At 58.6% G+C, this 10,239-nt stretch overlaps 1 protein-coding gene across 5 annotated transcripts in view; it reads left to right on the plus strand.

The window, feature by feature from the left end:
• The window catches only part of PLCG1 (phospholipase C gamma 1), a 49,306-nt gene extending 39,351 nt beyond the window's left edge, over positions 1-9,955 (plus strand). For 2 of the 5 annotated variants that reach the window (XM_087749717.1, XM_087749721.1), the window contains exons 18-32: positions 159-278; positions 591-771; positions 1,115-1,192; positions 1,641-1,744; positions 1,983-2,079; positions 2,204-2,276; positions 3,075-3,232; positions 3,795-3,891; positions 4,306-4,530; positions 5,405-5,553; positions 7,461-7,575; positions 7,775-7,936; positions 8,254-8,342; positions 8,934-9,121; positions 9,490-9,955. In XM_087749717.1, the coding sequence (XP_087605843.1) occupies positions 159-278; positions 591-771; positions 1,115-1,192; positions 1,641-1,744; positions 1,983-2,079; positions 2,204-2,276; positions 3,075-3,232; positions 3,795-3,891; positions 4,306-4,530; positions 5,405-5,553; positions 7,461-7,575; positions 7,775-7,936; positions 8,254-8,342; positions 8,934-9,121; positions 9,490-9,532 (1,879 nt within the window). In that variant the 3' untranslated portion in view covers positions 9,533-9,955. The remainder of the gene's footprint in view (positions 1-158; positions 279-590; positions 772-1,114; positions 1,193-1,640; positions 1,745-1,982; positions 2,080-2,203; positions 2,277-3,074; positions 3,233-3,794; positions 3,892-4,305; positions 4,531-5,404; positions 5,554-7,460; positions 7,576-7,774; positions 7,937-8,253; positions 8,343-8,933; positions 9,122-9,489) is intronic. The other 3 variants (XM_087749719.1, XM_087749718.1, XM_087749720.1) reach the window with 3 other exon arrangements.
• Positions 9,956-10,239: the final 284 nt, after the last annotated feature.

The raw sequence follows: 10,239 nt of genomic DNA on the forward strand, positions 1-10,239 counted from the left end.
GCAGTGTTACATATATGATGATCTCTGCTCCCTGTCCTCCTTTTGAGGATTCAAGGCAGTCTTTTGTGGGCTGGAGGGGAAACAGCGTGGCATGGCAGAGATGTGGGATGAGACGGATGTGTGGAGACCCGTGCACAGTGACATGTCTTTCCTGAAAGGTGGTACCACGCCAACCTCACCCGGGCCCAAGCCGAGCACATGCTGATGAGGGTGCCACGCGACGGAGCCTTCCTGGTGCGCAAGAGGAGCGAGCCCAGCTCCTACGCCATCTCCTTCAGGTGCGTCCGTGGGTGGTGGGTGCAGAAGGTGGAGCTGGGATGCTGCAGTGTGTGAAAGAGCAGTAGAGGGGATGTGAGCCTGACGTGAGCCCTCCCAGAGCTCTTCTCTCTCCTGGGTGGCCCTGGATAAGCCTTACAGCCCCGCGAGAGCCTTTAGCACCCTGCTCCTCCTCCCATCTCCCATCTTCTGATGGGAGATGGCTGTGTTCAGCAGCCAGCTCGGGGGAACCTTTTGCTTGGGTGTCTTTATTTCGGCAGAGACCCTCTCTTGCCAGGCACCAAGTGGTTTCTCTCTGTCTTTCCACCTGCCAGGGCGGAAGGGAAGATCAAACACTGCCGAGTGCAGCAGGAGGGCCAGACCGTGCTGCTCGGCAACTCCGAGTTCGAGAGCCTGGTGGACTTGATCAGCTACTATGAAAAGCACCCACTGTACCGCAAGATGAAGCTGAGGTACCCCATCAACGAGGAGACGCTGGAGAAGATAGGGACAGCGGTGAGTGTGGGCAGCTGTTGGAAGAGCTAAGCCAAAGGGTGATGGACAGGTCTGTTTTGAGCTGGTGCCTTGAAGTGGTGTTGTGTGACCATCTCTGTGCTTCACAGTCAGCATCTCTTGGGGCTTCGTGCCCTGTTGGAAACATTTATTGGCTTGAGTGAGATTTATTGCTGCCCCTCTGCCCCAGGTCAGCAGGGAGTGTGGGCTGGGCATCTGTTTGCTGTGTGCAACATCATCTCTGGCGTTGTGCCTTCCCTGGGGCGTTCTCCCTACCTGCCCCAAGGTAGGGGACCTGTTCTCCTGCAGAGCCACTGTTGTAACTGCTGGCCCTTTGCTTCCACAGGAGCCGGACTACGGAGCCCTTTACGAGGGACGTCATCCCGGGTTCTACGTGGAAGCCAACCCCATGCCCACCTTCAAGGTACACTTGCTGCCTGGCATGAAACAACCTGCAGGGCCTGAGGGTTTAGCAAGTGTCTCTTTATTTTCCAAGAGCTGTATTATTTTGCACACTCACTTCTAGACCACGCAGGAAGACACGCTGTAGGCTGAGCCTGCAGGTTCCCAGGCTGGGCTGCCTCTTGCTCCGAACTCTCCAAACTAAACCCATCAGTGGGTCTGGTCTGAAGGAAAGTGCCTGTGCAGGGCGATAACAGACTTGTGACCTCTGGTTCGGCATAAATGGGGGCCTTGATTTGTTCTGCAAGGGTCACTAGGGTCCGGCAGCAGGTTGGATGCTGCCTGCACACGATGTGCCTGACAGCCCCCCAACAAACATGTCTGCGGTGGGAGGTGATCTGTCATCCTGTGGGCTCATTGTCCATGTGTCTGTCTGCTGCCTGGACTCATGGGACCCCTCCTCATTGCAGTGCGCAGTCAAAGCCCTGTTCGACTACAAGGCACAGCGGGAGGACGAGCTCACCTTCACCAAAAACGCCATCATCCAGAATGTGGAGAAGCAAGAAGGAGGCTGGTGAGTTGGTCCTGAGCTTTCTTTTTCCCTCAGGGACACAGTCAAACCTTGGTGTCACCGTCCATACCAAGGTGTGTCCCCTCAGGGGTGGGTCTGTTTGGGGATTGCGCACAAGCTGCACAGCCCCATGAACCCTAAAAGCAGATGATGGAGGAGCTGCCTGTCCCCCCTGACCCCCAGTCAGGATGCTCTGGGATCCCGTGGTGGGTGCTGACGCTGCCTCTTCCCTCTCTTCCAGGTGGAGAGGAGATTATGGTGGCAAGAAGCAGCTGTGGTTCCCTTCCAACTACGTAGAGGAAATTGCTGGTCCCGGTAGCCTGGAGCCAGAGCGGGAGGTGAGCTTGTGCCTGAGCGGAGCAAGGAGGGGTGGTGGGGAGGAGCGTGTGTGCGCAGACCCCGCGCTCGGCCGCACTGCCCGGTGCCGTGCCCAACGCCATCCTGCCTGTGCTTCGTTCCCAGCAGCAGCTGGATGAGAACAGCCCCTTGGGAGACCTGCTCGGAGGCGTCCTGGACGTGCCCTCCTGCCAGATCGGTGAGCGCCAAGGAGGGATGGAGGATTGGGGGGTGTTACAGCCCTGTCGTGTGATGTTTGTGGATCTTCTGGGCCGAAGGGCTTTGGTCTCTCTCTGTCTCTAGGCACCCCTGTGCCTGCTACAAGTGAACACCAGTCTACGGTGTGTGCTTGCCGTGCGGTGATGCACTCGGCTGCTGCTCCCGGCACAGAGGGTGCCTCCAGGTTCGGGGCTCAGGCGTGTCCCTGCAGCCCGAGTACAGCTGAGGAGCTGCTCCAGCACGCCTTCAACCTGCTCTCAGGGGGCAGCTGCCCCATGGGCAAGGGAGCTCAGACCGATTTTGTAGGTCACTGCTTTTCTGTAAGGATTTGTCCTCCCTCGCATACGTGTGGTCCGGCCTCCCTGCCAGGCTGCCGCAGGCTCTGGGGCTCCTGGGTGCTGGTCGAGCTGGGTCCAGCCTGCAGCTCCCTGCCGTCCCTCTGCTCCCCAGAGCCCAGAGGACACTGTGCTCCAGGTGGCTGTTACCACCTGGGCATTTTAGGGCACAGAGCGAGGAAGATGCAGGAATGGGAGGAAGATGGCACTACAAAGGCCCCATGAGGCTTCTCACCCCCCTCAGAATACACTCTGCATCCTCACCTATCGCTTCCCGGGCTCCATCTGTTGCCTCCAATGACCAGAAATGGGAGCTTCTCCTCTTAGCTGAAGAGTCCTGGGGCAGCCATGAGAGTCCCTCAATGTCTGTCCCCTCTGCCATGTGAAGGACTTGGCTCAGCTTCTGCTTGTGACCTTGCTCTCTGCTCCCTCTCCCCACACAGCCATCCGCCCCGAGGGGAAGAACAACCGCCTCTTCGTCTTCTCCATTAGCATGGCCTCGGTATCACGCTTGTCCCTTGACGTGGCAGCTGACACGCACGAGGACTTGCTGGACTGGGTGAAGAAGATCCGGGAGGCAGCCCAGACGGCTGACGCACGGGTGAGTCTGGAGGGCCCATGGCAGGGGAGATGTCTCCTTGCCAAGTCCTGGGTTTCGCAGGAGCCAAGGAGCAGGTGGAGGCTGGTGGGGAGGGTGGTGAGATGGCAGCCTGCGACGACTAGCAGAGCAGTTACAAAGATGATAAAGCCAGAGTCATCTTTGACAATATAGCAAGGGGTGGTGGCCACACATTGTGGCTTGAGAGGTTCAGGCTGGACATCTGGGAAGATTCGTCCATCGGGAGGGTGTTGCAGCCTCGGGAGGTGGGGGTTCTCCATCCATGGAGGGTGGCAAGGCTCAGCTACAAGGTCATAGCTGCCCTGCGCTGGTACCAGTGCCAGTCCTGCTCCTGGCGGGAGGTGGGACCCACCAAGAGCCCTTCCCATGGGTGCTTCTGTGGTGACCCCGATGCAGACCCAGCAGACCTGCTGGTGGCTCCCACACCGTGGGCAGGAGTGGCCACACCAGGCCAGTGCTGCCATTGACCGCAGTTGGTGAGCTGGGTTATCCAACGCTGCTGCTCCCACCTGGCCCTGACACCTCTCTCTCCCTCTCTTGGCAGCTCTCCGAAGGGAAGATGATGGAGAGGAGGAAGAAGATTGCGCTGGAGCTTTCGGAGCTGGTTGTCTATTGCCGACCTGTGCCCTTCGATGAAGAGAGTGAGCATCTGCCAGTCTGGTGTCCACCACAGGCAGTCACCATGGCGTTACAGACCCTGCGGTGTGCCCCGAGGTGCTGCTTTGGCTAGATCTCAGCAAAGGGCAGGTGTCCAAAGCAGGCTGGAACCAGTTTACATTGGAATTCTGAAAATCTCCTTCTCCAGAGGGTGGAAGTTCCCTTCCCCATCCCTCTGTTGCTGGGAGCTGTCACCAGTGCGGCTCAGGAGCATCACGCCCCATCACCAAGAGCGGTTTTGATGCTTTCAGCCCTCAGCAAACACCCACCAGGGCAGGGCAGGGTCTGCACGACCTGATGGTGGCTGAGCCAGAGGAGGAGAGGACAGTGTTAGGAAGGGAAGAAAGTGTCTGGAAAGGGAATGTGCTCCTGGCTTACGCTGTGCTGTTTCCTCCCAGAGATCGGCACAGAGAGAGCCTGTTACCGAGATATGTCCTCCTTCCCTGAGACCAAGGCGGAAAAGTACGTCAACAAGATCAAGGGCAAGAAGTTCCTGCAGTACAACCGCCTGCAGCTCTCCCGCATCTACCCCAAGGGCCAGCGCCTCGACTCTTCCAACTACGACCCCCTGCCCATGTGGATCTGCGGCAGCCAGCTGGTAGCACTCAACTTCCAGACCCCAGGTGAGGGCAGCAGTCAGGGAAGGTGGGCAGGCTCCTGGGGTACCCTGCACCTCCTCCTAGCCACCTGCCTGCACCCCTGCACCCTGGTTCTGGCAAACGGGGGGTCTGGGAGGGACTCTGGGTCTAGGAGGGGCTCTGCAGGGAGCAAGACCTGGTGTTCATGTCCAGGCGCGTGGTTGCCATAGGGGAAATGTGCTCCAGAGGGCTGGGTTGACCCAGGGAGCTGGGCTGAGCCAGGAGGTTGTGGTGCCATGAGGACAAGATGAAATGGAGACGAAGCAGGGAGTTCCTCCGAGGTCCCTGGTGACAGGCAGGGCAGGCAGGGGAGGTGCCAAAGGGGACGGTGCAGTCCCAGCCTTGGGACACCAGCTGGTTGCGGGGTCTGAGTCAAGCTCGCTGCTCTGCTCACCTTTCCTCAGCTTCCACTCCCGCTCCTGCCGTGCAGTCCAGCCTTCCGCTTTCCCTGGCCCTTGCCAAACCCTGCCGTGAGCCTGTTCAGCTCACCAACCCACCAGAAAGCTACCTGCCTCTTTTTTCCTGCTGGCTTTTTCATTCCTTTTGTGAATTCAAGCATCTGGCAGGGCGGTTTGGCAAATGCTAGAGCCAGCACAAGGAGAGCTGAAAGGAGAGGGAGGAAAAGAAGGCAGTGACCCATGGAGCACTGGGTAGTTGGGCAGATCATGCATGAGAAAGTCACCCCATGGCCCCAGCACGTGCACAGGCTGCAGTGAGGCCATGGTGCACGAGGCATTGCCAAGGGACAGGCCAGGTCCCCTTGCAAAGGGCTTCCCGTGAGGCACCGGTAATCCAGGTGATCTGGTTTGTGGAAAGGGCACAGGGTCTCCTCCCTCCATCTCCTGCCTGTGCTCTCCAGACAAGCCCATGCAGATGAACCAGGCCTTGTTCATGTCCAACGGCCAGTGTGGGTACGTCTTGCAGCCGACCAACATGCGGGATGACATCTTTGACCCCTTCGACAAGAGCACGCTGCGGGGCGTTGAGCCGCTCTCCATCTCCATTGAGGTCAGTACCTCCTCCCAGCTTGGGAGGAAGATGGGGTCGGATCCAGGCGGTTATACTGAGCTTGGGGGGATATAATGTTTTTCCCGGGTTCCTGGCCTCCGTCTGCAGCTGCTCCTCACCAAATCCCTTAGCCCCTGCCTAAGAGCTGTCCCGCAGCACAGGGGTGGAGAGCCCTTGCTGAAGGGGGAGACCCGTGGGTGCTGCGGAGGGAAGTGCTGCCACCCTCCCTGGGTGCCTGGAGAGGAGTAGCAGGAGCAAAGCCTGGGTGCTCCCCCCGGGACCCCTCCCGCCCGGGGCCCCGTGCCGGCAGATGGCATCCATGAGCCGCAGAGGTGGCATCCCTGTCCCCAGAGCTTGGCCAGGACTGCCCGAGCGCATGATGGCTGCCAACAGGATGACAGAAGAGCTGTGCCTTGTCCCCCTCCTTGTCACTCAGTTGCTCCAGGCTCGATGGTTCCACGTCCCCTTGCTCACAGCCCCTCTCGGGAAGATGCTCGAGGTCGGAGCTTTTCAGCCCGTTTCTGTGTTGCACTGCTGGTGATAAGAGAGGGGGGGGCTGCTGGTGGGGGGTAGTGGAGGATGGACTGCGGGTGCTCGTTGAATCTTTTTCTTCCCGGATGGTGGGACTGGGGCTGGACCATTCCTGCGTCAGCTCACAGAGCTGCGCAGCAGAGGCTCTGCAGGGGTACAGGGCAGCTCACTGGACAAAGCTCCTGGAGGGATGGCAAAGCTGTGACTGTGCCAGAGCAGATGGCTCTCACGTTTGGCTGTCCCACGAGCCTGTACAGGCGTCCCTAGTGGCCTCGGAGCCGAGCTGTGGGCCGGCAGTCTCCTTTGCAAGTCCCTTCAGCTCAAGCAGACCTCGGGGAGGAGGCAGCGGAGATCCTTTAAGTGCTCACAGGTTTCTGATAACACGCAGAAACTGCAGCTCGTCTGAGGCCACCTCTGTGTCGGAGTGATCCCACTTGAGAGCCCCAGCCCTTCTCAGTGAGGACACCCCATCATGTCCCATCTGCACCATTGACCCCATATCCACCGTCTCCCTAAAAATCCCTGGCACCGTTTCCCTGCAGCATCTGTTTTCCAAACTCTTCCTGCATCTCAGGATGCAGCTGCAACCACCGGGTGTCAAGAGTCACTGTGCCGTAGCCTGTCACCGTCTCCTTTAAGAGACGGACTCAGCCTTTTGTCCTCTGGCAAAACTGCCCGATGTCCCCACCAAAGCCAGCTTTCACGGATGGAGAAGCCGTCTCGAGCCCAGCATGACTCAAAGCACATGATCCAGCGTTGGCAGCGCGTCCTTCCCCTGCAACAGCAGCGTGCCGACAGCACGCTGGAGTGACATATGGCCGCTGGCAAGAGGGAGCTGGGATTTCTTTCTCCTGCAAGGAAGCAGGTTGTCATTTGCGTTGAGCACAGACTGTGCTACGAACAGGAGACAGCAGCAGCAGAGAGCAGCTCATTTTCGTCCTCAAGCCAAGGCAGGAGGGCTGAGAAGTGTGGGCAAAGACAGGGGTGTCCAGCGTAGCTCTCCAGGCAGGAGAAGGCGGCTCGGCTTGGCAGCCCAGCTCCAGCTTGGCAGGCTGGAGGAGGGATGCTGCGGTCCCAGGCCAGGCTGTGCGGGCAGCAGACAGGAACCTGGGGCAGTTCAGTTGCCTTTTTTTAATGGCTTACACATCAAATCAGTGATTGGTAACACCTTAGCAGCTTCCAGGGGTGGGAACTGTTTTTCTCCAAGAGCAGGCTGAGCTGAGCTGGCTGTCGGTGTCTCTTCTCTCTCCAATTAGCAGAGCCAGGGTGATTTATTTGGAAAGAAAATGTCTTGGTATGCAAGCAAGGTTGGTTGTTTTTTTTTTTTTTTCCCTTTGCTCCCATCTCTTACCAAGTTTCTCCTGCTCTCTGCCCAGGTCCTGGGGGCCCGGCACCTTCCCAAAAACGGAAGGGGAATCGTTTGTCCTTTCGTGGAGGTGGAGGTGTCCGGCGCAGAGTATGACAACGCCAAGCAGAAAACCGAGATCGTGGGTGAGTGGGTTGGGAAGGGAGAGGGAAGGCATCCCCACTCCTGACCATGGTGTGAGCCGTGGACACTGCAGCAAAGCCCAGCCCCGGGGTGGGGGCTGCTCCCGTGCTGCCTGGGAGCTCAGCATCAGCCGCGGTGGGCAGCGGCGGGGGCACGGCGCTCGGCGGGGACTGCCCATTGACCGCACTGTTTTCTGACTAGCGGACAACGGCCTGAACCCTCTCTGGACCCCGAAGCAGTTCCACTTTCAGGTCAGCAACCCCGACTTTGCCTTCCTCCGCTTCGTGGTGTATGAGGAGGACATGTTCAGCGATGAGAACTTCCTGGCTCAGGCCACCTTCCTGGTGAAAGGCTTGAAGACGGGTAAAACCCTTGCGGAAGCGGGGAGGGGGTGTCATGGTGGGCCTCACCAGTTTGCTAACTGCATCATCAGCCAGGGAGATGCTGAGTTTCATGGGAGGACACTGTCAGTCCCCCGCCTGGCTCAGTCCCTCCTGACTGGTCACATCCCTAAGCAGGTAAAGGAAGGAAGAAGGCATTTGCTAACATCCCTTGGGGCCGACTGCCACCTGAGGAGAGCTGGGGGGGGGGTTGGAGAAGACCCCCCTTGAGTTCTGTGCCAGGGGACTGACATGTCCCTGCCTGTGTCGTGAGTAATGCCGGGGCTGTCTCTGCTGTAGGTTTCCGAGCTGTACCCCTGAAGAACAACTACAGCGAGAACCTGGAGCTGGCTTCCTTGCTCGTCAAGATAGACATTTTCCCTAGCAAGGTAAGGACAGGAGAGTGTCCTGCTCCCCTCGCCCCTGCAGCGGCACGGCTCCGTGTAGCAAAGTTCAGCATTGCCTGGCCTGAGTGTGTGCAGGATGGCCAAGGGTTCAGCGCTGCACTGCAGTGATGCACAGAGGGCTGGCAGGATGGGAAGCGCCAGGCTCACCTCCTGCAGCAAGCCAGGGTGTTTCAGGCAGGGTCCTGCCTGGGCTGCGTTTGACTTGCCTGGAAATCCCTTCAGCAAAAGCTGAAGGAGGCAGATTTGCTCCGTCCCAGTCCCAGTCCCTGTCCGCACTCCGGGGAAGTTACAGCTCAGTATCACGGAGCCCAGCTGGCCCAGGGCCATCCACGTTGGCATAAGCGGAGGGCAGAGCTCTTTCAGAGACAGATGTTTCTTTTATTTGTTTATTTTAAATCATGTTGGAGGGAGCCAGCGACATTTGTTAAAGACAGAGCAGCTGCATGTTGCAAACCCTGAGACCCCTGCACACCCTGCATGGCAGCTCGCAGGGAAGCGGGGCACTGCAGCAGGACCAGACATGCACTTTGAAATCCCAAGCCCTTAACTATATATTTTTTTTTCTAATCCAAGCAGGAGAATGGTGAAATAAACCTCTTCAGTGCTTCAACCCTACGGGAACGAGCAGGGGATGCTTCCAATCAGCTGCTGGCGAGCAGAGGCAGAGAGGGGTCCTTCGAATTGCGGTACCAGCAGCCCTTTGAGGACTTTCGTGTGTCGCAGGAGCAGCTAGCTGATCACTTCGAGAGCCGGGAGCGAAGGTATGCCAGTGCTCACTGAGCTCTTCCCGGCATGGGACCCCCCCAGCATTTAGTCTCCGTGGTGCAGGCTGATAAACACAGCCTCCCGCTAACCCAGAGCAGAGCTGCAGCCTTGTTTGCTGCGTGGAAACCCTAAATTTCAACGTTAAAGTTGTGCCAGTCCTTGGGGGGGGAGTCGCTGCTTTGGGGTCTGTGGGAGCAGGGTGGGACACGGAGCTGCTGCCCTGCAGCCGGTGGCACTTTCCCCGGCGTGGGGGACATGCTGAGCCCCCGCTTTCCTCCCCCGGGGCGGCTTTTGATACCGAAGCATCGCCCTTGATCATCCCTTGGCCAGCCTCAGCCGTGTCCCCTCTCTGTGCCCCCTGCAGGGTACTGCGGAGGACCCGGGTCAACGGGGACAACCGGCTGTAGCCCATCTCGGCGGGCGAAAGCACCTCCAGTGCTTGTGAATCTCACGGCACGCTGTGAACTGGTTTCTATGGAAACGGCACTGCTATGGCCTACTTTCAGGCAGCTTTTCCAGTTTCTCTGCTGAAGGGTGTTCCAGTGGAGAACTAAAAAAAAAAAATATTGGGAAAAAAAAACCACCGCCCGTAACCAACCCCAAAGACCCACCAACCTTCACCATCGAGCCCTTAATGAAGCGCGTCGGTGCGTACAGCCTGCCAGCCGCCGAGGTGAGAGACGAAACTGTCTATAATCGCGAGGAAAGAGACCCCAGAAAAACCCAACCAGCCCTCTGCCGTCGCTGCTCTGCCTGCATTCCTGGAGATCCCGCTCCTGCGCAGCCTCCGGAGGCCCTCTGCAGCCATCTTTTGCTGTACCTGTTCCCAGCGCGCCGGGCAGGGGGGGGACTTAAGCGACCAAGGCAGCACATATCTCTGTCCTGGCGGCATCGCATCTACCTACCTGTATAGCCACTGCCTATGGGTCCAGTAGTGAAACTCTACGTTTACAAGGCCGCTCTAGCTTTAAACGACAATAAAAGCGTCAGTATTAACACGCGTGGTGGCTCGGGTGTCTGGCGGTTTGCCCCCCTGCAGACCCGGGGGGGCTGCGCTGCTCCCTCCTTCCTCCTGCCTTTAGGGAGTTTGCAGCTACTGGGGGAAAAAATAACC

The sequence above is a fragment of the Nipponia nippon genome, unplaced genomic scaffold (genome assembly GCF_047370975.1).
Source record: "Nipponia nippon isolate SJK-2023a ecotype South Korea unplaced genomic scaffold, ASM4737097v1 scaffold_13, whole genome shotgun sequence".
Lineage (NCBI taxonomy): Eukaryota > Metazoa > Chordata > Aves > Pelecaniformes > Threskiornithidae > Nipponia > Nipponia nippon.